Below are 27,394 nucleotides of genomic sequence, written 5' to 3' on the forward strand. Positions count from 1 at the left end.
TTACGATTTTTCCTTCTGATTTCAAAACAGTCCTTTTTTTTTTTTTTTTTTTTTTTTTTTTTTTTTTTTTTTTTTTTGTCTTTTCTAGGGCCGCTACCGGCGGCATATGGAGGTTCCCAGGCTAGGGGTCGAATCAGAGATGTAGTCACCGGTCTAAACGCCAGGGCCACAGCAGCTTGGGATCCGAGCCGCGCTTGCAACCTACACCACAGCTCGCGGCAACGCCGGATCCTTAATCCACTGAGCGAGGCCAGGGATTGAACCCATAACCTCATGGTTCCTAGTCGGATTCATTAACCACTGCACCACGACGGGAACTCCTCAAAACAGTTCTTAATGGAATAATCAATACCACCCATGGTTGTTATCCTCATTGCTTTAAAGGCTGTTCTTTGGGAGTTCCTTTCGAGGCTCAGCGGAAACGAATCTGACTAACATCCATAAGCACGCAGGTTTGATCTCTGGCCTCGCTCAGTGGGTTAAGAATCTGGCGCTGCCCTGAGCGTGGTGTAGGTCACAGCTGCCCCTGGGATCCTAAGTTGCTGTGGTGTAGGCCAGCGGCTACAGTTCCAATTGGAACCCTAGCCTGGGAACCTCCATATGCCAAGGGTGTGACCCTAAAGAAACTAAAAAAAAAATCAAGGCTGTCCTTTTTTTTTTTTCTCTCTTTTGGCCACACCCATGTTACACATAAGTTCCTGGATCAAGACTCGAACCTGCCCACAGCAGCAATCCAAGCCTTGGCAGTGACAATGCTGGATCCTTAACTAGCATTGTGCCAGAGGAGAACTCCTAAATACTATCCTTTTAAATAATATCACCATTGGTGTAGGGCACATGAATAACATTTTTACCTAAACCAATTTAGAGATTGGGGAAACTGAGGTACCAATGAAATTATTTACCTATTGTGGAAGAAAATAAGCAATAACTAATCTACAATAGGAATAGAAAAGAGTTTTATTTGAGCCAAACTGAGGATTATACAAATTCCCATTGAGGCTTAATGGTGAAAATTCCAACTAGTATCCATGAGGATTCGGGTTCCATCCCTGGTCTTGTTCAGTGGGTTAAGGATCCAGTGTTACCATGAGCTACAGTGTAGGTTGTAGACTTGGCTTGGATGTGGCATTGCTGTCACTGTGGCTGTGGCATAGGCCAGCGGCTGCAGCTCCAATTCAACCCCTAGCCTGGGAACTTCCATATGCCAAGGGTTCGGCCCTAAAAAACAAACAAACAAACAAACAGCAAACTGAGGACTATAACCCAGAAACCAGCCTCTCAGCCCAGAGGAATTGTTCGGGAGAAGCATGGTTTTCAGCAGTTTTATGTCTTGTCAGAACAGAGAACATGAAACAAGTCAGGGATCCATTTCTTCAAAGTTCAAAAAAAAAAAAAAACAAAAAAACAGATCAGCACTTTATACAGCATATATACAGTCAGTATGGCCTTGGCATCTGGGGAGTCTCATCGTAGAAGAAGTACCAGCATTGGTGCCCTAGGAAGGGAGACATTTCATCTTTTTTGTGGGGGGGATAGGGGAGACCCACGGCATGTGGAAGTTTCTGGGCCAGGGATCAAACCTGAGCCACAGAAATGACAGCTCAGGATCTTTAACTGCTGGGCCACCACGGAACTTCTGAGGTGTCTCATGATGTGTTGTCTAAGCTATGTGAAGCTTGGAGTGTGTGCAATTCTCGAGAACAATTTTAAACAAGTTTCGTCAGTAAAGGCAGGTTACAGGATGTGATTAAGCAAGCTACAGTTGAAAGGATCTAACTGATGGCTGTCCTTGGTTTCATTCTTACTTACAGGGTGGTCAGCACTTCTTTTAAGAAGGAGGAAGAGGGGACAAAGGCCTGGACTCTCACCATTCTCAGACTGTTTATATCAAAAATTATTTCAGAGATAATACAGTTATACCTAAGTCCATCTTACTTTCTTTTCTAATTTTTATCTCTTGGGCAGGCATTTTCTGAGCTTGTGATTATCAGAGAAGAAATCACTTGGTTTCCAAACTGAAGTATTAACATTGCTCTGAATTTTTAAAAATCTGAAAATGTTCATTTATGTCTAAACAGACTTTGTAACATTCCAAGAGCTGCTCTCAAGAACTTGCCGAGGCAGTTTTAGTCTTTCTAAGGGATGCAGCCACTCTGCTCCAAGGCCCTTCTTCTGAATAATATTCTTCTGCCTGAAGTTTTGTTTTTAGGAACGGTAAGCAGGTTGTATCTTAACTCTTCACACTCATTGTCCAAGCATCCTCCCCTCTTCTCTGGTTATTTTTCTATTCCTTTCACATATCATCATTTTTTAACCACTTTGAAGAGAAAGAGGAATAAAAGGAAAACTCTGGAGTATTGAAAGACAAATGAGAGTTAGTCTGGAAAGGAAGGGAAGTGAAGAGAATGTTCTGAGTGGAAAGGAGGATATGCAAAAGAGCATCAAGGCAAGACCCAGCACTCGTGGGCTGGGAAAGACACTATTTCCTTTTTTTTTTTTTTTTTTTTTTTTTTTTTTTTTTTTTTTTTTTTTTGTCTTTTTGATATTTCTTTGGGCCGCTCCTGCGGCATATGGAGGTTCCCAGGCTAGGGGTCCAATCGGAGCTGTAGCTGCCAGCCTACACCGGAGCCACAGCAACGTGGGATCCGAGCCGCGTCTGCAACCTACACCACAGCTCACGGCAACGCCGGATCATTAACCCACTGAGCAAGCGCAGGGATCGAACCCGCAACCTCATGGTTCCTAGTCGGATTCGTTAACCACTGCGCCACGACGGGAACTCCTTTTTTTTTTTTTTTTTTAATTACTCAATGAATTTTATTACATTTATAGTTGTACAACAATCATCACAACCAAATTTTATAGCATGTCCATCCCAAACCCTCAATGCATCCCCCCATTCCCCCAACATGTCTCCTTTGGAAACCATAAGTTTTTCAAAGTCTGTGAGTCAGTATCTGTTCTGCAAAGAAGTTCATTGTGTCCTTTTTTTAGATTTCACATGTCAGTGATAACATTTGATGTTGGTGTCTCATTGTCTAACTGACTTCACTTAGCATGATCATTTCTAGGTCCATCCATGCTGCTGCAAATGCCATTATTTCTTTCCTTTTAATGGCTGAGTAATATTTCCTTGTGTATACGTACCACATCGTCTTTAACCACTCCTCTGTCGATGGACATTTAGGTTGTTTCCAACCATGTCTTGGCTATTGTATATAGTGCTGCAATGAACATTGGAGTACTTGTGTCTTTTCGAGTCACGGTTTTCTCTGGATAGATGCCCAGGAGTGGGATTGCTGGATCAAATGGTAGTTCTATTTTTAGTTTTCTGAGGAATCTCCATACTGTTTTCCACAGCGGTTGCACCAATTTACACTCCCACCAACAGTGTAATAGTGTTCCTTTTTCTAGGAAAGACAGTATTTCAATGCTGGGTTATATATAATCCACTCCCCCACCCACCAAGTCCTCCGTGGTAGTGCCTCTCTGAAGTACCTAGATAACAGAATCTGATGCAACTTCCAGAGATGTTTTACAGATGCTAAATCCCCATTAAATAGAAGAAATTAACTACCGGATGAGCCTAAGCACAGGAGCCTAAGGATTGATAACAGTAACACCTGTGGTGCTGCCCTGTTCCCTCACCATCAGCTAATCAGATAATTGCGCGCATGGGCTGATCACCAGCCCTGTGATGCCCTTCCCCCACCTTGCCTTTAGAGTGCTTTGCTGAAAGCCCTAGGGGAGTTTGGGTGTTCTGAGCACTAGCTACTCTGGAATCCTTGCTGGGAGCCCTGCAATGAATGCTGTGCTTTCCTTCACCACAACCCAGTGTCAGTAGATTGGATTTACTGTGGGTGGGTGAGCAGAACAGTTTGGTCTGGTAACAGCAAGACTGAAGTATGTACATCATGGAGGCCCTTTCAGCACAGCAAAAGGCCCCTACCTTGTGAGTGACGGGAAGACTATGCAGAGATATCAGCAAGAGAATTCAGGGTCAAATGTGTGATTTTGAAAAGTCTGTCTGGCAACCCGTGTGAGATTTGGGTTTGGCAAAATTCAGGCAGGATTGGTCAGAAGGCTGCTAGAGGATATGAGAGAAAATGAGGGCCTGAGCTAAGTGAGTAGATGAAATTGAGAAATATTGAGAAAAACAAGTCACCAGATTTGTTAAGAGAAGATTTATTGTCACTTTCAGGGTTGGGAGATTAGGGATGTAGGGGAAGAAAAAAATTTTTCCTTCTACCCTTCTAGGTTGTTGGCAGATTTTTTTTTAATGCCCCTGCAGCATATGGAGGTTCCCAGGCCAGAGGTCAAATCAGAGCTGCAGCTGCCCACCTACATCACAGCCACAGCAACAGCAACGCATGATCTGATCCAAGTCTGCGACCTTCACCACAGTTCATGGCAACACCTGATACTTAACTCACTGAGCAAGGCCAGGGATCGAACCTGTGTACTCATGGATGCTAGCTGGATTTGTTACTGCTGAGCGGCAACAGGAACTCCAAAAGACAGATTAACAAGACAAAAGCACACATGTTTATTTAACATAAGTTTTACTTAACCTGTGAGTCTTCCTAATAAAGTGACGTTCCAAAGAGCAGTTAAACCTGATTGTTTTTATGGTAGGTATGATGAAGGGTGGAATGTCTTGGGGAAATGTGATAAGACAAAAGGATATGAGCTAAGGATTTGAAGCTGGGAGAAACTTAGCAAGGCCTGTTCATTTTGTTTCCCCAGAGTGCTCCTCCATCTTCAAAGGTAAGGATGCTCCTTTTCTCATGAAAAAGAAAGGAACACCTCTCACCTGAAGGTCTTATGACCTGCTTCAGGGGAGAGTGGGAGTTCGGAGAGTCTTTCCTTGCACCTACCGTTTCTCAGATTCTTTCAGCTTAAAAATATTCAATATGCTAACGTGCCATGCCCTGAACCCCGTAAGAGATAAGGAGGAACCAAGGTTAACTTTAGTTTCTAGGCTGAGGGGCTGAGGGAAGAATAGTATTTCCAAGTGAAATAAAACAGTATAAGAGGCAGGAGTTCCCTAGTGGCCTGGCAGTTAAGTATTCGGCATTGTCACTGCTGTGGCAGTTTCTAGCCCTGGGCCAGGAACTTTATGTGGGTGAAGCCAAAAAACAAAAAAGTATAAGAGGTAGAAGGTTAGTTTAGGAGCGGGGGGAAATATGAATTCCATTTAGGACAGATTGCAGTTGAGGTGCCCAAGACTACCCAGAGATATTCAACAGGTTGTTGAATATATGACATTCATGTTAGAGATATCTGTGCCAGAAATACAGAATTTAGATTAGAGGTGACAAATAATATGTAAGGAAAACTGAAAAGTTCTGAAATAGTCAAAAGAGATGACTGGGTGACCTTTCCATGACTTTTCCTTTATTTCTCAACTCTGTAGAGATAGAAATTAGCTCACAGAAAACTGACAGTAATGCCAATGTTTCCTGCCCAAGACAATGCAAGCGATTCCTGTCCACAACAATGCAAAGGAATTTTGTGCGGTAGACAACAGGTCTCTGTAAATCAAATTCTTCTTGGAACCAGGGCGAACATCCTTACTGGTTCCCCCCTTAATGAATGAGCTATGTAGAACCTTTGGCACGCCCTCATTTTTATTTGCACGTGAGTTATAACTGGACCCTTTAGAAACTTTAAGAATTTTGGAACTTTCACCAACATCCCTGTGGAGTCACCTGACAAAACCAGGTAAACCAAGGAGGCCTGGAAAAGATGGCAGAGTAGAAGGACCTTGAGCTCACCTCCTCTCATGAGCACACTAAAATCACAACTAATTGCTTAAAAACTACTGATTAAAGAAAAACAAAAAAAGCACAGGTAAACCATGTTGCTAAAGAACACCTTGTGGGCTGCTTAAGCCCAGGCAAGCTTTGCTCATGGCTCCCAGAGTGAATGGTGAACATCCAAGTGGCAGTACCACAACATTGCTGATTCTGTTTCTCTAGGTTTCTTTCCTTTTCTTCACTGCTTTTGTGGTTTTATTTTTGTTTCTCATACACCTACGGCTGGTAAGTTTTTCTCCACTGATAGCAGCAACGATTAGGAATTTGTCTGTATTCTGACCATTTGGTGGTCTCTTTGAATGAATTGATAGTTCATAGAGATATATTCCGTCTTGGTTAAGAGAAAACAGGGATCTGGTTCATTAGTCTTTCTTTGTTTGCCTTTTTGTCTACTTGTGAGTTCACATCATTTAAGACTTCCCTGCCCACTGGGGAGGAGAATGGCTCTTTGATATTTGCTCTAGTGGGTTTTGTGTTTCTGTGTTTATTTTTTACCTATGACTGAGGTTGTAGAAACAAAGTTACATGCTCTTGTTGACTAACGTTAACACGCATACATGCTCTTGTTGACTAACATTAACACCAAATGTGAGTGCTGTGAGTTTCAGTTTTATTTGGGGACCTTATGAAGGACTATGCCTGGGAAAATCTCTCAGATAGCTCTCAGGAACTGCTCTCAAAAGGAAGGGGACAGTGTATACAAAATTTGGGGCTGGGAAATATATGTAGCCAAGAATATATCTTGGTAAAAGATTACTGCTAATCATAAAATATATATCTCAATGATATGAGATATATAATGATTTTAGTGCTTATCTATGCATAGGAATAAGCAAGAATCTGAGGTCATTGGAATTCTTCCTTAGATATGCATCTTAACAATCTAAGGGCCCATATATCCAAAACACAGAGTGGCTCATCCTGGGCTTTGTACTCAATTCCTTCAGGATGTATTGTAGGTCAGTGACTGCAGTAGCTCATGACTTAATCCTTGCAGAAGAGGATGGCAAGCAACATTCTTTGTTTTTACACACTCTGTGTCTGTGTATCTATATGCCTTCATGGCTGTAATCAAGGAAGATCTTCACTTGTTGTTAGAGTGTGAAATGGGGTGTAATCAGATTATCACATCTCTTATGTTTAATACCCAATGAAGCATATGGAATTTCCCAGGCCAGGGATCGAATCTAGATGCAGCTGTGACTTATGCCACAGCTGCAGCTATGCTGGGTCCTTGACCCACTGCACTGGCAAGGGGATCAGACCTGTGCCTCTGCAGTTACCTGAGCCTCTACAGTCGGATTCCTTAACCCACTGCACCACAGTGGGAACGCCTAGATTATTACTTTTTTTTTTTTTTTTTTTTTTGTCTTTTTGCTATTTCTTTGGGCCGCTCCTGCAGCATATGGAGGTTCCCAGGCTAGGGGTCGAATCGGAGCTGTAGCCGCCAGCCTATGCCAGAGCCACAGCAACACAGGATCCAAGCTGCATCTGCAACCTACACCACAGCTCACAGCAACGCTGGATCCTTAACCCACTGAGCAAGGGCAGGGACCCAACCCGCAACCTCATGGTTCCTAGTTGGATTCGTTAACCACTGCGCCACAACGGAAACTCTGTCTTTTTTTTTTTTTAATTACTCAAATGAATTTATCACATCTGTAGTTGTATAATGATCATAACAATCTGATTTCACAGGATTTCCATCCCACAGCCCAAGCACATTCTCCCACCCCCCAAACTGTCTCCTCCGGAGACAATAAGTTTTTCAATGTCTGTGAGTCAGCATCTGTTCTGCAAAGAAGTTCAGTCTGTCCTTTTTTCAGATTCCACATGTGTGTAGATTGCTACATTTCTTTTTTTTTTTTTTTTTTTTTTGTCTTTTGTCTTTTTTTGTTGTTGTTGTTGTTGTTGTTGTTGCTATTTCTTGGGCCGCTCCCGCGGCATATGGAGGTTCCCAGGCTAGGGGTTGAATCGGAGCTGTGGCTACCGGCCTACACCAGAGGCACAGCAACGCAGGATCCGAGCCATGTCTGCAACCTACACCACAGCTCACGGCAACGCCGGATCGTTAACCCGCTGAGCAAGGCCAGGGATTGAACCCGCAACCTCATGGTTCCTAGTCGGATTCGTTAACCACTGCGCCACGACGGGAACTCCAGATTGCTACATTTCTGACTGCTTGTACAGGGGAGCAGAACTTGCCATCCCCAAATATGTCTTTAGGCATATTAATTATTTCATGCTGGCTATTTTCTAAGAAACAGCAGGCATGAAAAATACTCTGAACCAAGGAGGAATTACCCTTTTTGTGTGTGTGTGTGTGTGTTTTAGGGCCATACCTTCAGCATATGGAGGTTCCCAGGCTAGGGGCCTAATCAGAGCTACAGCTGCCGGCCTATGCCACAGCAACACCATATCCGAGCTGCATCTTCGACCTACACCACAGCTCATGGCAACGCTGGATCCTTAACCCACTGAGGGAGGCCAGGGATTGAACCTGAAACCTCATGGTTCCTAGTTGGATTTGTTTCCGCTGCTCAGTGACGGGAACTCCGGAATTACCTACCCTTTTGTAATTAATGACAGTTATCAACAGAGAAAGCATTGATTTAAATCTGCTTAACGATCTTACCCTTGTTCACTGTGCTCTTCCTGGTGACCTCCCAGAACAGACTACCAACCCCAATATCCTCTTTTGTCTCTAGCTCAGAATGGTATTTATTATTTATTTTCTTGTTACAGCTGCACCAGTGGCATATGGAAGTTCCTGGGCTAGGGGTTGAATCAGAGCTGCAGCTGCAGGCCACAGCCACGGCCACACCCGATCCAAGCTGCACCTGCAACCTCTGCATGACCTATACCACAGCTTGCAGCAACACTGGATCTTTAACCCACTAAGTGAGGCCAGGGATTGAACCTGAATCCTCACTGACACTATGTCAGGTTCTAAACCTGCTGAGCCACAGCAGGAACTCTGAGAATGTATTTAGTGTGAAGGCTTCAAACATTTGGGGACATTGATTTTCCTTCAAACATTTGGGGACATTGATTTTCCTGAGTCTCTCCCATGTACATGTTAAGTTTTTTGTTTAATTTTCTCTATTCACGTTAATTTAATTCTTAGGCCAGCCAGAAGAACCTAGAAGGAAAGAAAAATTTCTTCCTTCCCAACACTTATCAAGATGACTACACACTCACATAAATCTAGTCCTAAAATTCAAAAAATAAACTTTTAAATGTGCAAGATTAAAAAAAAAATCCTTCTTACAGAAATTTCTAGTATAGAAGAAATCCATTTTCAAATAACTAAACCAGATCTTAGGCAAATGATATTCTTTTAATGTTTGGCTAAAAAACAAAACAAAAAACCTCAACTAAGTATTTTTTCACTGTAAAATATAATACAATTGTGTGTTTTAATCAAGTTCGTTTCCTTACTGAGAGAATAATTGATTTGAACTTCCTAAACTTCTACTAGTTTAATTATTTAAAAAACCCTAACATTACTCTAATGAAATGTTTTAGGAACATGAAAACTGCAAATTTATTCAGCAAAACTGAATCATTATTCAAGTTCTTATATTACCTGTAAGTTTCACAGCACATCGACTTAAAACCAATTTCCATGATGTTAGTCATTTTAAACTTTGTACTGGAGGTCCCCTGTGGCTCAGTGGGTTAAGGATTCAGAGTTCTGCTGTGGCTTGGGTCACTGCGGAGGCATGAGATCCATCTCTACCCTGGGAAGTTCCAGAACGAGAAAAAGAAAAAAAGGGGGGGGGTTAGTTCCTGTCATGGCTCTGTGGAAAATAATCTGACTGTCTATGAGAACATAGGTTTGATCACTGGCCTCACTCAGTGGGTTAAGGATCCGGTGCTGCCCTGAGCTGTAGTGCAGGTTGCAGAAAAGGCTCGGATACCTGGTTGCTGTGGCTATAGCTCCAATTCGACTCCTAGCCTGGGAACTTCCATATGTCGCAGTTGCAGCGCTAAAAAGCAGAAAAACAACAACAACGCTTCGTACTAAGGGTTGATCTAATTAATGGTAATTCTCGGACGCTTTGATATGTTCTAAGCATACTTTCAAGTTTATATAATTTTGCTTATTTTTACGTGACACAAAGTGGCTACATCTCTAGGTCAGATTAATAAATGCGCTTGGTTTTGCTACTTATAAGGTGTAAAACAGAAGTGGTAGATGTAGAAAGTTAAGCTCAATGTATTAGGAGTTTTGTTAGTCTCTTAAAATGCTCGAATAGGACCAGTTTCCAGTTACTGACCTTCACATGAAAGTATAACAGGGACTGAGAGGAACTGTGCACGAGTGTCGGGCTCCTCAGAGACGAAGTAACCGGACATTGGGAAGGAAGGAAACCCTGCAATTTGATGAAGCTCACTTTACCAGAGGAACTAACAGGAATCTCGTGCGCATGCGTTCCTAAACTCTCTCCGCCCTGCCCCTCCCGCGTGCTAACGTCTCTTTCCGGCCAGCTTCGGGCCCCTTCACGAGGAAACACGCCTTCTTCCGGGGCCATACGTCATTGTTCTCGCTTCTCGGTAACTAAGGCGATGAGAGGGACTTTCCGCTTAGGCGAGCGGCCGCCTTAATGGAGTAGGACGAACCCCTGAGGCGTGCTGACTTCACCTAGGAAACAGTCTGGCAGCACAGGTCTTTCCTGAAGTATAAACATTTGGCGGTGAGCTTGGAAAAACGTGTATTCCGAGGATCTGTTAATTTTTAAAGAGCGAAGGACCGCTGTCTTGCCCTGTTCCAAGATGGCGGCGCAGCCTCTCTGAGTGTCTTGCTTCCGCTCTCTCTCAGGGGTGGGCGCTCTTTAATTGGTTATCGGACGGCGCTGTGGCGTGACGCACAAAGGCGCTGACCAATCGGCTGAGAGCTGAGCTGGACTTGGCGGTGGGAGCCGGAGCCGGGCTCTTGTAGCAGTGGGTGCGCACAGCTGCAGCCGGTGAGCGTTTCCGGGCAGGTGAGTGGGCAGCCCAGGTGATGGGACGCCAAGGGCTTGGACAAGGGTCTCTACAGGGGGCAGTTGGGTTTCTCCCGAGGCGAGGCCTTTTCTCGGCGGGCAGAGGAATTGAGGGGATCATTGACCCTGGGATCTGCGGAGAGTGACGCGGTCCCCGCCAGGTGAGGTGGCCAGCCGGCTTCTGGCGCAGGATGAACCGAATCGCGCGTGGCGGAAGGATCCAACGTTTATTTTACAGTTGAGGAACTCGAGGTTTAGGTTAAATGATTTATGTTTCGTGACAGAGCTGAGACTAGAACCCAGGTCTTCGGACTCCTTTTAAGGATAAAACCTTGTTTAAACTTAGTTGTGTCCTGAAAAGTTCTGCCTTGATGACCTGAATGGCATAAATTGGGTGGGTGGGGAGGGGGGAGAGGGCAGATTCATCTACAAGAACTTAAGTTTCACTTATTCATTCATTAATTCATCCATTCTGCTATTAGCCTCTTCTGAAACCCTTCCTCTTTGAATATATGTTAGTGGTAGACCCATCTCTCTAGAAAAATGCATATTCACTCAGGCACTCGGTTTTGCTTACACCTTCAGAGAATTTATTGACCCTTTAAATCCCAAGAATCCATGATCTAGAAGGGGCAAGGGGAAGAGTCAGTGGGGAAGGAAGAGAGCAAGTTTTAGTATGTAGATACCTGGGGATATGGAGTGGAGATAGTACCTTTTAATTATGAACTGTTTTGAGAACGGAAACTCATTTAATGAAGTCTGCGGCAGTGCTTGCTGAAAATTGGGATGTTAGAACTTGTTTTCATTCCCACCTGAATTACCCTTTGCTACCCAGGAAGTTACCAAAGTGTTTCCTGTGTACATAGTGCTTCAGCTTCCCGCTTTTGCCAGAAGTAACAGGTAGGTGCCTTAAATTTTCAGTTAAAGCAAACATTTGGAATTTTTGTGGTCTCTGTTGTGTATAATAGGGTAATCAATTCATTTGCATTTATAGCCATATGTTATTCCTTTAGTCCAAATTGTTAACAGTATGGCACTTCTCAGAGTAACTTGGAGACAATCATTATTCAGCATTGCATTAGAGACCACTCAGGCCACTTAAAAGATTCCTCAATTTGCTTTTTTTCTCATTGTTCTTAGAGAGTTTTGTTCCCTTGAACCCTAGTAGCTGAAGTGTGTGTGTTAGCCTAGATTTTAGTGTGTAAGTGAGATGTATAAAACACTCAGTGGAGTTGGCAGTGTCTGGGTTTGAAAAACTTTTGTAATCTGAATAGCTATTTCATTACCTGGGATCTTTCAAGGCATGAGCATAAAGCAGCTGTGGTGAGGAGACAGATGCAGATGAGGAACCTCAGCGTAATAGCAAACTTTGCTTTGTAATTTTAGCAAACCCAAGTAGAAATAGTTTGGCCAAGAACCGGTGGCTGTCCTCATTGTGAATTGGATTCAGACATCTGTATCCAGTTCTTTTCTCTATAGTTAATGATGAAAGGAGGGAAAGGGCTCAAAACCAAAATCACTTGGAAGGTAAATTTTAATACAGTATTTATTCAAATAGGGCAAGGAGGAAAAGGGGTCAGAGAGCAAGTAACTGAATGCTGAAATAGGGTTTGAGACTTACCATTGAGCAGGGGGCTGAAATTGCCTTGGCTGAGGTATGTGATCTATGAGGTGGTTTAAATTACATTATTTAGCTACACGCAGCTTAGAGGTGGTCAAATAATTGTAACCCCCCCCCTTTTTAAGTGCTAGGAGGGTTGAGAAAGGAATTGCAAGTTAATTGGCTGTCGAGGTCAGAGAGGAGTGAGATGTTGTCCTACAGTGACAACTGGTTCTTTTATATTAAGTGTTTAAGAAATGTTGCATTTGGAGTTCCCGTCACGGCTCAGCGGTTAACGAATCTAACTAGGATGTTGTGTGTTTGATCCCTGGCCTTGCTCAGTGGGTTAAGGATCTAGCGTTGCCATGAGCTGTGGTGTAGGTCGCAGACTGGGCTCGGATCCCGCATTGCTGTGGCTCTGGCGTAAGCTGGCGGCTACAGCTCCAATTAGACCCCTAGCCTGGAAACCTCCATATGCCATGGGTGTGGCCCTAGAAAAGACAAAAAGAGAAGGAAAAAAAAAAAAGAGAGAGAGATGTTGCATTAGGTGATCATCTTTTTCTTTTTTTTAAGACTTATTCTTTCTACTATAGTTGATTTGGAATGTTCTGTCATTGTACAGCAAAGAGACCCAGCCATATACACACACACACGCATATGTACACATACATGTATATATACACATTTTTTTCTCTCATTATTTTCCATGTTTCATCACAAGTGACTAGATATAGTTCCCTGTGCTATACAGCGGGATCTTATTGCTTATCCACTCCAAATACAATAGTTTGCATCTACTAACCCCAAACTCCCAGCCCATCCCACTCTCTCCCCCTTGGCAACCACACGTCTGTTCTCCAAGTCCTTGAGTTTGTTTCTTTTCTGTAGATAGGTTCATTTGTGCCATATTTTAGATTCCAGATGTAAGTGATATTATATGGTATTTGTCTTTCTCTTTCTTATTTCACTTAGTATGAGAATCTCTATTTCCATCCATGTTGCTGCAAATGGCATTATTTTGTTCTTTTTTATGGCTGAGTAGTATTCCATTGTGTATATGTACCACATCTTCTTAATGCATTCATCTGTTGATGGACATTTAGGTTATTTCCATGTCTTAGCTGTTGTGAATAGTGCTTCAATGAACATGGGGTGTGTGTGTCTTTTTGAACGACAGTGATCATCTTTTTTTGAAGTTTCATTGAGAGTTTGACATACGAATAAACCTTTATCTTTAGTGGGTTTAATTAATTAATTTATTCATTTATTTAGACAATGGCAACATACTTGGAGTTCATTCAGCAGAATGAAGAACGTGATGGTGTACGTTTCAGTTGGAATGTGTGGCCTTCCAGCCGCCTCGAGGCTACACGAATGGTTGTTCCCCTGGCTTGTCTCCTGACTCCTTTAAAAGAACGTCCAGACCTGCCTCCTGTGCAGTATGAACCTGTGCTTTGCAGCAGGCCAACTTGCAAAGCCATTCTCAACCCACTTTGGTATGAATTCTGTTCAAAACTGGTAAAAATGATGAATGTAATAAATTACAACTTTTATAATCCTCATAAAAGTAATTCAGTTTGGGTATGTTGCGCATTTGAGATGAGTAGTAAATGGTGGGATTCTTAGTTGATGAATGCTTATAGAAATTTTTCTGGCCTTATACTCCAGATAAAGTTAGGACTAAGGGAATGAGATAGAAGTAGAGAGAAATTTGTAACTTCCCCCTTTTTTTGTGCCGATTTTCATTTTGCTTTTGGCTTAACTGTTGATTTTATTGGTGCCTCTTATAGTATTTTCCAAAAGCTGTAGGCAGTTTTGTCTTACATATCTGGTATGGTGATACCATATGGCAGGAAGAAGTATTAGGCAGAAGAAATTTGAACTCTTAATTATTTTATTTTATTTATTTACTTATTTATTTTTAGGGCCACACCCAGGGCATATGGAAGTTCCCAGGCTAGGGGTCCAGTCGGAGCTGCAGTGGCTGGCCTACACTGAGCCACAGCAATGCCAGATCTGAGCCATGTTTGAGACCTACACCACAGCTCACAGCAATGCTGGATCCCTAACCCACTGAGAAAGGCCGAGGATTGAACTGATGTCCTCATGGATGCTAGTTGGATTTGTTACTGCTGAGCCATGATGGGTACTCCCAATGATTTTATTTAGTTTTTTATTTTTTGTCTTTTTTTTTTTCTTCTTAGGGCCACACATGTGGCATATGGAGGTTCCCAGGCTAGGGCTTGAATTGGAGCTGTAGTTCCTGGCCTACGCCACAGTCACAGCGAGGCCAGATCCAAGCCATGTCTGCAACCTACACCATAGCTCATGGCAACACTGGATCCTTAACCCACTGAGCAAGGCCAGGACTCAAACCCATGTCCTCATCCTCATGAATGCTTGTCAGATTTGTTACTGCAGAGCCATGACAGGAACTCCCAATGATTTTATTTGTAAGTGTAACTCTTTTGCATCTGAGATGAGATAGTGATTTATGCTGTTTCTTTTACATGTGGGCACTCTTTGAAAGAATATTTGAACAAGTGATGATCGCCATAAATATTCTTTAAAAAATAATATATATATTTAAAAATTTTATGGTTGTACTCACGGCATATGGAAATTCCTGGGCCGGGGATTGAATCTGAGCCAAAGCCACCACCTATGCTGCAGCTGCAGCAATGCTGGATCCTTTAACCCATTGTGGCCCAGGATCAAATCTGTGCTTCCCAGCAGTCCAAGCTGCTGCATTTGCATTCTTAACTCATTGCACCACAGTGGAAACTCTCAAAAATTTTTAAGGGCTGCATACGTGGCATATGGAAGTTTCCAGGCTATGGGTTGAATCGGAGCTACAGCTGCTCTGGCCTACACCACAGTTCACAGCAATGCCAGATCCCTTAACCCACTGAGTGAGGCAGGAATCGAACCCGCATCCTCATGGACATTGGGTTTGTTTCTGCTGAGCTATGAGAGCAGCTCCCCCAAAATAAAATTTTTATACGAGGGAACATTTTTTTACTTCATTGCCCTTGTTCTTACTTAATGTGCCCATACACAAGATACTGCTGCTTTTTTAAAATAGCCAATGATTGTTAGTTTTCTAAATGTAGCAAGGGAGGGGGAAAAAAAGGACAGAAAAATGTAGTAGTTTCACAAATATGAACAATACGGATGTTAGAAAAATCGTAAAGACTATGTGTATGTAACAAGGCAAAAGGTAATAACATACACTTTATTAACTTATGAATTTAAAGTTATTATATAGGAAATGAGAAAAGAGAGAAAAGGGTTTACTAATTCTTCACGGTTGTTTGAAAGAGACTTTTGGTCTCTACCTGACAGCCAGAACTCTAGCTGCTTGAATGTTTTGCATGCCTTCATTCCCTGAGGCACACACACAGAAAAACGTATCTGTGTGATTTACTGAACTTGAAGTTTATATTTGGATGATTTCTACCTAAGAAATGAAAATAGTACCTATTTTTAATATTTATCTTTCTCACAGTCAGGTTGATTATCGAGCAAAACTTTGGGCGTGTAATTTCTGTTTCCAGAGAAATCAGGTATGTGAATTATAATTATTTTTAAAAGCATTTCTGATATTTCATTTTAGTTGTGTACTCTGAGAAAAATTGAGATTAAATTTATGTCTGCCCTGGCAGTCAGCAATTTCTGCCAAAGTCAGGGTGATAGATTTTGTTAAGCATAATATTGACTCTTGAACATACATCATTTTTCTTTTTTTTTTTGTCTTTTGAGGGCCGCACCCAAGGCATATGGAGGTTCCCAGGTTAGGGGTCCAATTGGAGCTATAGCTGCCGGCCCTTGCTGGAGCCACAGCAACGCCAGATCCGAGCCGTGTCTGCGACCTATACCACAGCTCATCGCAATGCTGGATCCTTAACCCACTGAGCCAGGCCAGGGATCAAATCTGCGACCTCATGGTTCCTATTTGGAGTCGTTTCCGCTGTGCCACAATGGGAACTTGTATGTGATTTTTCTTTTGAATGATTATTTAGTTTCATCGTTTGAGTTTTTGTTGTTTACTGTGGGGGAGAGACACAGAATTCCTTTTTTTTTTTTTTTTTTTGTAAGTTCTCTGTAAGCACTAAGTGTATTACCCTAGGAAATAGACAAGGTATTTATATTATACTTGATTTCAATGTATTCTTTTCTTTTTTTTTCGTCTTTTTCTAGGGCCTCTCCTGCAGCATACGGAGGTTCCCAGATTAGGGGTCTAATTGGAGCTATAGCCACAGGCCTACGCCAGAGCCACAGCAATGCAGGATCCAAGCCGCGTCTGCAACCTACACCACAGCTCACGGCAAAGCCAGATCCTTAACCCACTGAGCAAGGCCAGGGATCGAACTCACAACCTCATGGTTCCTAGTCAGATTCGTTAACTACTGAGCCATGACGGGAACTCTGACTTCAATTTATTCTAATTGGATAGTGTACATTACTGAATTTTCATTTTCTGACCTTTTTTTAAATGATTTTTACTTTTTTCCCTTATAGCTGGTTTACATGCAGTGTTGTGTCAATTTTCTGCTGTACAGCAAGGTGACTTAGTCACACACACATATGTATCAATTTTTTTTTCTCACATTATTATGCTCTATCATAAGTGGCTGGATATAGTTCCCAGTGCTATACAGCAGGATCTCATTGCTTATCCATTCCAAAGACAATGGTTTGCATCTATTAACCCCAAATTCCCAGTCCATCCCACTCCCTCCCACTCCGCCTTAGCAACCACAAGTCTGTTCTCCAAGTCCATGAACCTCTTTTCTGTGGAAAGTTTCATTTGTGCTGTATGTTAGATTCCAGATATGTGTTATCATATGGTATTTGTCTTTCTCTTTCTGACTGACTTCACTTAGTATGAGTCTCTAGATCCATCCATGTTGCTGGAAATGGCATTAATTTGTTCTTTTTTATGGCTGAGTAGTATTCCATTGTGTACATATAGCACTTCTTCTTAATCCATTCATCTGTCGATGGACATTTAGGTTGTTTCCATCTAACTTTTCTAACTTTCAGGGTCAAGTACCAGTGCTGATCTTGTCTTGATTTAAAAATTTAAAAACTGCTAAATGCAATAAGCTCACAAAAACTAGCAGCTCACAAATGATGAGAGACACATCTCTTTGGGTTTTTGTTGTTGTGTGTTTGTTTTTTAGCTGCACCCGTGGCATATGTAAGTTCCCAGGCCAGGGATTGGACTTGCACCACAGCAGCGACCTGAGCCGATACAGTGACAATGCCATATCCTTAACCCACTGCACCACAAGAGAATTCTGAAAAAAACTGTGTGTGTTTTAATCTTTTAGAAGTTACAGCATAACCTGCATTTAACAAGTTACAGGAGTTCTCCTGTGGTACAATGGGTTAAGAATCCAGTGTTAGAACTGCTGTGGTTTGGGTCCCTGCTGTGATGCAGGCTTGATTCCCTGGCCTGGGAACTGCCACATACTGTAGGTGTGCCTCCCACCTTTAAAAAAAAAAGAAAAAAAAGTGACAATGTGATATAAATATTGGGCAGGATTGTAGATTTTATATTCTGATTTTTGTGTTTTATAACATGTCCTACATTTTGTGCTTTTAGAATTAATATGTGGCCACTACCTATTTTTATAAATGAAAATGAAAGGCATAACACGTCTTTCAGCCCTAATAAAAGCATGGCTTTGTTTTCTTCTTTTCAGTTTCCTCCAGCTTACGCAGGCATATCTGAGGTTAATCAGCCTGCTGAACTGATGCCCCAGTTTTCTACAATTGAGTACGTGATACAGGTAATTGTTTGTTGCACATTTAATGAGCAATGTTAAATAGTGAGTTTCTCTGAAAGTACTTTGTCTTTCGTGTCTCTGGGTTGTCTGGGTGACTTGAAGCTTTGAGGGCAGCAGGGTCCTGAGCATTAGGTTCTGGTGCAGATGCACATAGTGGCCTTGTTTCCAGGTCTTGAGAGAAGGCTCCACCAAAGGTAGCACTGACTCAGTTCAGAACCTGCCTTCCACAGCCGTCTCCATCCCCGTGATGGTCCCCCAGCTTCTAGTTGTTCAGCTTCAAGATCTTAGATTCATCGTTGATGTCTTTCTTTTGCTTACATTCCGTATCTAATCCATTAGGAGATCCCACTCAGTTGATCTTCAAATTCTAGGCATCAGACCTAAACCACAGCCGTGACAACACTGCATTCATAATCGGCTGTGCCCCCAGGGAAGCTATATTCAAACTTTATCCAGGATCCAAACTTTTCTTGAATTATTGGGGCAGTTTCATAACTTTTGTCCATGATTTTCCTCTTACCCACTTATATTTTATTCCTTTTTAATTTTTTTTTTGCCATTTTTTTGGGCTGCTCCCGCAGCATATGGAGGTTCCCAGGCTAGGGGTTGAATCGGAGCTGTAGCCACTGGCCTGCACCACAGCCACATCAAGGCGGGATCCAAGCCACGTCTGCAACCTACACCACAGCTCACGGCAACGCCGGATCCTTAACCCACTGAGCAAGAGCAGGGATCGAACCCGTAACCTCATGGTTTCTTGTCGGATTCGTTAACCACTGAGCCATGAAGGGAACTTCCCCTTTTTAAATTTTTTAAACTTAATTTAATTTAATTTAATTTTTTTTTTTTTGTCTTTATGTCCTTTTTCAGGCCGCACCTGCAGCACATGGAGATTCCCAGGCTAGGGGTCACATCAGAGCTACAGCTGCCGGCCTGTACCAGAGACACGGCAATGCCAGATCTGAGCCACATCTGCAACCTACACCACAGCTCAGCAAAGCCGGATCCTTAACCCACTGAGCAAGGCCAAGGATCGAAGCCGCAACCTCATGGTTTCTAGTTGGATTTGTTTCCGCTGTGCCACAATGGGAACTCCTAATTTTATTTTTAATTTAATTTAATTTTTTTGTCTTTTTTTTTTTTTTTTTTTTTAGGACCACTCCTGTGGCAAATGAAGATTCCCAGGCTAGGGGTTGAATTGAAGGTGTAGCCACAGGACTACACCACAGCCATAGCAATGCCATATCCAAGCTGCATCTGCAACCTACAACACAGTTCACAGCAACACAGGATCCTTAACCCACTGAGCGAGGCCAGGGATCAAACCTGAAACCTCACGGTTTCTAGTTGGATTCATTTCCACTGCTCCACGACAGGGACTCCCTCCTATATTTTATTTTATTTTATTTTATTTTTTTGTCTTTTTGCCTCTTCTAGGGCCGCTCCCACGGCACATGGAGGTTCCCAGGCTAGGGGTCAAATCAGAGCTACAGCGACTGGCCTACAGCCACGGCAGCGTTGGATCTGAGCTGCGTCTGCAACCTACACTGCAGTTTACGGCAACACCAGATCCTTAACCCACTGAGCAAGGCCAGGGATTGAACCTGCAACCTCATGGTTCATAGTCAGATTCATTAACCACTGCGCCACGACGGGAACTCCTCCTATATTTTATTCTTAACTCAGTAGCCAGAGTAGCTCTTTATAAACATCCCAGAGTTTGAATCCAACTAGGAACCATGAGGTTGTGGGTTCGATCCCTGGCCTTGGTCAGTGGGTTAAGGATCTGGCGTTGCCGTGAGCTGTGGTGTAGGTTGCAGACACGGATCAGATCCAATGCTGCCATGGCTGTAGGCCAGTCACTACAGCTCTGATTTGACCCCTGGCCTGGGAACCTCTACATGCCGTGGGTGCCACCCTAAAAAGCAAAAAAAGAAAAAATAAAAACATCCCATTAGGTCTGTGTTCAGAAACCTCCCCCTTTCACCCAGAGTAACAGTCTTCAAAGTTCTGTGTGAGCTGGCCATGTCACCACTCTGACCTCAGCTTCTGTTAGTATCTTCGTCCAGCCAAACGGGCCTCCATGACTTTCCTCAAGTGTGCTGGGAACACACACGCCCATGGGCCTTTGCTTTAGCTTTTCCTCAGGCTGGAGTTTGCTTTGTCTGTATCCATATTGATCCCTTCCTCTCCTCCAGGTTTTGTTCAAAGCTTACTTTCTTAGTAAGGCCGCCCTGACCTCCTGTTTACTGGTGGAGCCTTCCCCTAGTTCCACTCCCGGCCTGCACAGTTCCTCTTCTTCCCTGTTGCAGAAGGTTAGCTCCTCAGGCAGACAGGGATTTTCTGCCTTTCAGTTCACTGGTGTATCATAGGACCTGGAGCAATTTCTGGTGTTTCAAAATGTGGAATAGGGAGTTCCCTTTGTGGCACAGCAGAAACACACCCGACTAGTATCCATGAGGATGCGGGTTTGATCCCTGACATTGATCAGTGGGTCAGGGATCCAGTGTTGCTGAGGTGTAGGTCACAGATATGGCTGGGTTCCTGCCTTGCTATGGCTGTGGTATAGGCTGGCTCCTGTAGCTCCGATTCGCCCCCTAGCCTGGGAATTTCCATATGTTGTAGGTGCGGCCCTCCAAAGCCAAAAAAAAAAAAAAAGTGAAATAAATTTTTGGATGAAAACAGTCCTTAAGTCTAGTTTGTTTGGATAAATCCCATAATGTAATGAGGTATAGAGGGGTTTGTTTAGATGGAGTTATCCCTGACATTAAAATAAATAAAGACTTGGTGTTTAGGTACCTTTTGCTTTAAAAAGAGCTATTTATATCTATTTCTGTATTGATCATTATGCTGTCTTCCTTTGCGAGAAGCGAGGTGCCCAGTCCCCTCTGATCTTCCTCTATGTGGTGGACACGTGCCTGGAAGAAGATGACCTGCAGGCCCTCAAGGAGTCCCTGCAGATGTCCCTGAGTCTCCTTCCCCCGGATGCTCTGGTGGGTTTGATCACGTTTGGGAGGATGGTGCAGGTTCATGAACTCAGCTGCGAGGGAATCTCCAAGAGTTACGTCTTCCGGGGGACCAAGGATTTAACGGCAAAGCAAATACAGGTCAGTGCCTTGCTTGTACCCAAGCAGGAGCAATTAAAGTTTCGTTAGGAAAAAGAGGAGGGGGAGAATACCTATTCACTTTCAGGGTTATGGGAAATGAGTCTTTTTGGTTTGTTTAGGACATGCTGGGCCTGACCAAGCCTGCTATGCCCATGCAGCCAGCACGACCCGCTCAGCCGCAGGACCAACCTTTCATTTCAAGCAGGTGAGCCTCTAACATGAGGTGCCCTCTGCATACACGGCAACAGTCGTTGGGGGGAGGGAAGAACTGTGTGAGGGGTTTTATTTTCTTATTTGTAAAGGAAAAAAATGAAAAAAAGATTAAGCCTGGAGTTCTCTTGTGGCTCAGAGGGTTAGGGATTCCGAGTTGTCACTGCAGAGGCTTGGGTCACAGTTGTGGCATAGGTTCGATTCCTGGCCCAGGAATGTCCACATGCTGTGGGTGTGGCCAAAAAAAAAAAGATTGAGCTTAACCAGTATTTACTGTTTAGTAATGAGCATAGCACATTGGTATACATTTAGAGTTTATAACTAAATATACGTACATGCACATCGTACGTGTGTATGTATGTATACAGATGATGTATGTGTGGCAGGTTTGCTCAGAATGTTCTTCCTCTTAGATTGTGTCATCACAGAGATGTATGCAGTCATTCCCCTTTTATTAGACATCTGGCCTTTATTCTTTTTGATTATTCAGTAAAGCTGAGGAAAGTAAAAAGGCTTCTCTGGGATGTCCTCAGACAAACCTGAGCCCAGGCACTAAGTTCTGCTTTCCCCAGGCTGCCCAGGGCAGGTTAACAGTCGGCAAATGTGGACATGCTGGGGACAGCCTCTTACTCTGCAAGAAACCGGTGTTTCCCTCTGTATTACTCTCCAGGTTTAAGAGAAACAGAGTCTTTAGAATGATGAAGATGGTCCATGTGCGTGAGCCCTGAATGGACTGCGTTCATGTTAAGCGTGTCTTAAGGATTTTCTTGCTGCTTCAAATTTAATTAAACTGATTTGCTCCTATAGAAATTGATTTTTTTTCCCTCATGCTATATATGTAGATTGCTATATGTTAGGCTTTAAATAATAGAAAAGTAAAATTGTTTTGAGCTTTTGGAGCAGGTTTTTTCCACTTGGATAATTTGAAGAGCAGTGACTGTGTCACGCAGGGCTGAAGGCCAGAGTACTTCATTAAACCACGCTTGATGTTTCCCTTCAAAATCATGCAGATTCCTGCAGCCCGTTCACAAGATCGACATGAACCTCACTGATCTTCTCGGGGAGCTGCAGAGGGACCCATGGCCCGTAACCCAGGGGAAGAGACCTTTGCGATCCACTGGCGTTGCTTTGTCCATCGCTGTTGGCTTGTTGGAGGTAACTCAGAATTGACTGGGACCTCTCCAACCGTGCAAGCTTGCTCTCAGAAGGGGTGTTTGTTGGTCTTGTCCGAAAGTCACTTGTGACCTCAGTCATCTGATTGTGTTAGTTTATCAGAATGTGCTTCAGTCATTACCATTATCCGCACGGAAGGAGCCCTTGATGTTTTGAAAATAGAAAAATTTTCGTGAGACGCACCAGACCATCAGGGCAAGGAGCAGTGTGATCGCAGTCAATTAATAAAAGTGCTCCAGGCCCTCAGGTTGGAGGAAAGAAGCTGCTTCCCTGCAGCAGCATCAGCAGAGGAGAGTGCATGTTTGGAGCCGTTCTGGGGGAAATGGAAACATACTTGGCGTGGGCTGCATGTTTCTAAAATGCTGCCATTTAACTGTTTTAGGGCACTTTTCCAAACACGGGAGCCAGGATTATGCTGTTTACCGGGGGTCCTCCAACCCAAGGACCTGGCATGGTGGTTGGAGATGAATTAAAGGTTCCTATTCGTTCTTGGCATGATATTGAGAAAGATAACGCGCGTTTCATGAAAAAGGCAACCAAGGTAGGTGCTTCTGGCCACAAGCTGAACGTGTGATCATCCAGGGCGGGGGTTAGGCTGCTCTGGAGTGACAGCTGCTCTGCTGAGGCCATGCTTCCTCTTGCTGAGATGACCTTCCTGATTTTGGCTGATGTTAAGTATCATCCCAGTTCTGAGACCTTAGAGTAGCTGCCCTTAAAACTGCTCCAAGTATTTTGAGATTGAAAGCTGTACTTTTATGACTTGGATGGATGTTATACAGAAAACTCTCCATATTCCTTTTTGGTTATATCCCTTTGGTGTAGTCAGGCACATCTAGTAAGCGATGCTGCTTTTTTTTTTTTTTTTTTTTTTTTTTTACTTTTTAGGACTGCACTTGCAGCCTATGGAGGTTCCCAGGCTAGAGGTCCAATCGGAGCTACAGCTGCTGGCCTATGCCACAGCCATAGCGACACAGGATCCAAGCCGTGTCTGCAACCTACACCACAGCTCATGGCAACACCGGATCCTTAACCCACTGAGCAAGGTGAGGGATTGAACCCACAACCTCATGGTTCCTAATCGGATTCATTTCCACTGCGCCACAACGGGAACTCCAGTGTTGCTGTTTATTAACAGTAATTTTACTCTCTTTACAGCACTACGAGATGCTTGCTAACCGAACAGCTGCAAATGGTCACTGCATTGATATTTATGCTTGTGCCCTTGATCAGACTGGACTTTTGGAGATGAAGTGTTGCACAAATCTTACTGGGTATGTGGACAATGAACACGTGGGCAAAGTGAGAGTGTTTGTTTTAAGGAAAGAGGATGAGTCATGGAGCCATGGCTGGCTTAGAGGCACTTTCACATGGTTCCAGGCTGTGGTTTCAGTGCTGAGGAGGGTGTGTGGGCTTAGGGGAAGAAGCAATGATCAGAAGGTCAGGGTTCACTGTGAATTTGTCAGTCAGAGTAACTTCATTTCATGGAGCTGATACAGACACGAGGTGGGAAAGCAATTGTGGAGGATGAGGCCTTCAGCACTTCCTTGTGAGGAGGAGGGGAAATAGGCCAGAGTCCTGGAGCACTTAGGAGACCTTCGCCTGGCCTGGTAACTGCACCTGCTAATAGCCTGGAAGGCAAGGGTCGCCGCGAGCTGTGGTCCTCTAAGTGCAGTGGTGCCTGGCCAGCTGCCTTCGGAGCCCAGGAGGACTGATTAGAAATGTGCACACTTGGGCCTCACCCCAGCCCTTCTGAGGGTGAGAGACTGAGGATGCAGCGTGGCGGTCGGTTTCACTAAGCTCTCCAGGGAGTCTGTGCACAGGAGAACGTGAGAACTGCCAGGGTACAGTGCTGATTCGAAGCTGCGGAACATCAGAATCACCCACGAACGTTAAAACCACTTTGGGTTTGGGTCTTATTTCTATAGTCTGATTTAATTAACACGGGGCCTGGCCTGGGCTTCAGCATATTGAAAGTTCCCAGGTGTTTCTGATGTATAGCAGTTTGAGCACTACTGGTGTGGCCCTGTGTGCTCCAGGCATGGCTGAGCACAAGAGCCTCTCCTGAGACCTCATTTCTCAAAACCTGCATATGTGTGCCAGGCCCCTGGTGTCTTGTTCACAGGCAGTTTGAGAAGCACTGTGGCTGGGCCTGGGCTTCTGCATTTCTAAGGAGCTCCCTAGTGGTGCTGCTGGTCCTCACCCAGTAAAGGACGGAGGGTAGTGGGCAGAACCCGAGTCACCTAGCTGTCCCGGAAAACAGCAGGCACGTGAGGTGATAGAGTCCCAGCGAGGCTGGCGTGGCTATTCCAGGGGGCTCATGTAATAAGGTGAACTCTCATGAGGGCCTCCAGGAGCTCTTGTCTTGGAATGTCACAGAAAAGCTTTAGGGTGTTTGTGAACGCCCCTGAGCTTACCTGAGTAAGTGGAAGAAACACCACAATTCACCTGTGTATGTTTCTTCTGCAGAGATGGACAAGCACTTCCAGCACGTTCTTAGTGAAGTCTCTGACTCCTGAATGAGTTAGTAGTTAGGGCCCATCACCTGTTACACAAACATGGTATCAGGGAAGTACGTAAACAGTGATGTTAAAAAAGACTTAGAGGTTTTTGTTGCTGACTTGAAGTGAGCCAACCATTTAGGATGCCTTCTAGCAAAGGCAAGGTGATCCTAGGCTGTGTTATAGGGGTTCATTATCTTCAAGGGAAATCATAGTCTTAGTTTTCTTGGTGCTAGTCACATCTTATCCTAACTATATCACCTTAATTTTTACTTGTTATTTTATTACATTTTTACCTTTATTGTTTTGGCAATGCTCACATGTGGAGGTTCCCTCACCACAGAAGTGACCCAAGCCACTGCAGTGACTAAGTAACTGAATTCTTACCCAAGAGAATTTGGGTTTGGGTCTTGTTTCTACAGTCTGGTTTAATTAACATGGGGCCTGGCCTGGGCTTCAGCATATTGAAAGTTCCCAGGTGTTTCTGTTGTGCAGCAGTTTGAGCACAAGATTCTTCACAAGAGAACTCCTTTACTTTATTTATTTATTTATTAAAGGGCTTGCTCCTGTGGCATATGGTAGGTTCCGGGCTAGGGGTTGAATCAGAGCTTCAGCTCCTGGCCTATACTACAGCTCATGGCAACTCCGGGTCCTTAACCCACTGAGCAACACCAGGGATCAAACCCACGTCCTCATGGATACTAGTTGGGTTTATTACTGCTAAGTCACCACAGGAGCTTTTTTTTTTTTTTTAAATGGCTGCACTTAGAGCATATGGAAGTTCCCTGTCCAGAGATTGAATCCAACCACAGCTTCAACATAAACTGCAGCTGCAGCAACACTGGATCCTTTAATCCACTATACCAGGATGGGGATCAAACCTGGGCCTCCACAGCAGCGCAGGCCACTGCAGTTGGATTCTTAACCCACTGTGCCACAGCAGGAACTACTCCTTTACTTTTTTTTTTTTTTTTTTTTTTTGCTGTACCTGAGGCATATGGAAGTTCCCAGGCCAGGGATCAAGTCCAAGCCACAGTTGTACCCCTGTGCCACAGCTGTGGCAACACCAGATCCTTCACCTGCTATGCCACAGTGGGTACTCCCTTTTTATTTTGAAATAATTACAGATTCACAAGGAATTGCACAAATAATGCAAAGAGGGCTGTCCATACTTTTCATCTAGCAACTCTTTGTGGTAGCATTCTACGTAAATACAACAGAAGGTCACAACCAGGAAATTGACTTGGCACAGTACAGTTGACTCTCACCGGTCTTTGCATGCACATATTATTTTAATTTTTATGGTTAGAATATTTTTTTCCTGGGGCCATGCCTGTGACATATGGAATTTCCCAGGCTAGGGGTTGAATCGAAGCTTCACCTGCCAGCCTATGCCACAGCCATAGCCATGCTAGAGCTGAGCTACACCTGTGACTTACACTGCATCTTTCAGCAACGCCAGCAGCTTAACCCACTGAGTGAGGCCAGGGATCAAACCTGCACCCTCATGGATACTAGTTGGGTTCTTAACCTTCTGAGCCACAATAGGAACTCCTACATGCATGTGTTTTAAAAAAATCTGTATGTATAGTTCTGCAAGGTTTTTGTCATCTTTTTATGTTTGTGTAACCATCACAGTGATCAAGGCATAGCACGGTTCTAAAGAACTACATGTTTAATTTTTTTAAAGTAGTGTGTTTCCTAAGTGCAAATTGAACTGGCTCTTTTCCATCCAAGTTACCAGTAGCACCTTTATGGACATGCTTGCTTTATTCATCTCTAAATTAATTGTTCATAAATACCAAGGAACCATCTAAATGGCTTTCAGTCATCCTAACCGTTCACTTTCTTTTCCTTTTTTCTTTTCTAGAGGCCACATGGTAATGGGAGATTCTTTCAACACTTCTCTCTTCAAGCAGACATTCCAAAGAATTTTCAGTAAAGATTTTAATGGCAATTTCCGAATGGCATTTGGCGCCACTTTGGAAGTAAAGGTACAATAGATTTCTAAAACTTTTATGACAGAATAGCGTTCTTATTTAGTAGTCAGCCTTGGGGAAGCCTCACCCTGTAGGCCATGGACATCTCAAGTTAAGTTGGCAGTTCCTCTTGTGGCACAGTGGAAATGAATCTGAATAGTATCCATGAGGATGTGGGTTCGATCCCTGGCCTCGCTCAGTAGGTGGGGGATCCCTTATTCC

At 43.6% G+C, this 27,394-nt stretch overlaps 1 protein-coding gene and 1 long non-coding RNA gene across 6 annotated transcripts in view; one reads left to right on the forward strand and one right to left on the reverse strand.

Annotated features, from left to right (window-relative positions):
* Nucleotides 1-2,783: 2,783 nt before the first annotated feature.
* On the reverse strand, nt 2,784-10,240 carry LOC102163552 (uncharacterized). The gene is made up of 3 exons (XR_308679.4): nt 10,106-10,240; nt 9,412-9,565; nt 2,784-3,413 (listed from the first exon to the last, which is right to left on the reverse strand). It is a non-coding gene; the product is annotated as an uncharacterized LOC102163552 (long non-coding RNA).
* Nucleotides 10,241-10,364: 124 nt separating this feature from the next.
* Nucleotides 10,365-27,394, forward strand: part of SEC23B (SEC23 homolog B, COPII coat complex component) — a 40,893-nt gene continuing 23,863 nt past the window's right edge. The window contains exons 1-11 of one of the 5 annotated variants that reach the window (XR_014831778.1): nt 10,726-10,810; nt 11,646-11,710; nt 13,683-13,906; nt 15,919-15,976; nt 18,122-18,208; nt 21,076-21,312; nt 21,432-21,517; nt 22,533-22,677; nt 23,078-23,236; nt 23,851-23,966; nt 27,064-27,312. Coding sequence is in view for 4 of the 5 variants with exons in the window: in NM_001267832.1 (NP_001254761.1) it covers nt 13,686-13,906; nt 15,919-15,976; nt 18,122-18,208; nt 21,076-21,312; nt 21,432-21,517; nt 22,533-22,677; nt 23,078-23,236; nt 23,851-23,966; nt 27,064-27,187 (1,233 nt within the window). In the remaining variant the exon portion in view is untranslated. 5 annotated transcript variants of the gene reach the window in all.

This window comes from Sus scrofa, chromosome 17, assembly GCF_054392235.1.
Source record: "Sus scrofa isolate SSC_HxYL_T2T_F1_AM1 chromosome 17, Sscrofa_HxYL_maternal_Yorkshire_Landrace_v2.0, whole genome shotgun sequence".
Classification (NCBI taxonomy): domain Eukaryota; kingdom Metazoa; phylum Chordata; class Mammalia; order Artiodactyla; family Suidae; genus Sus; species Sus scrofa.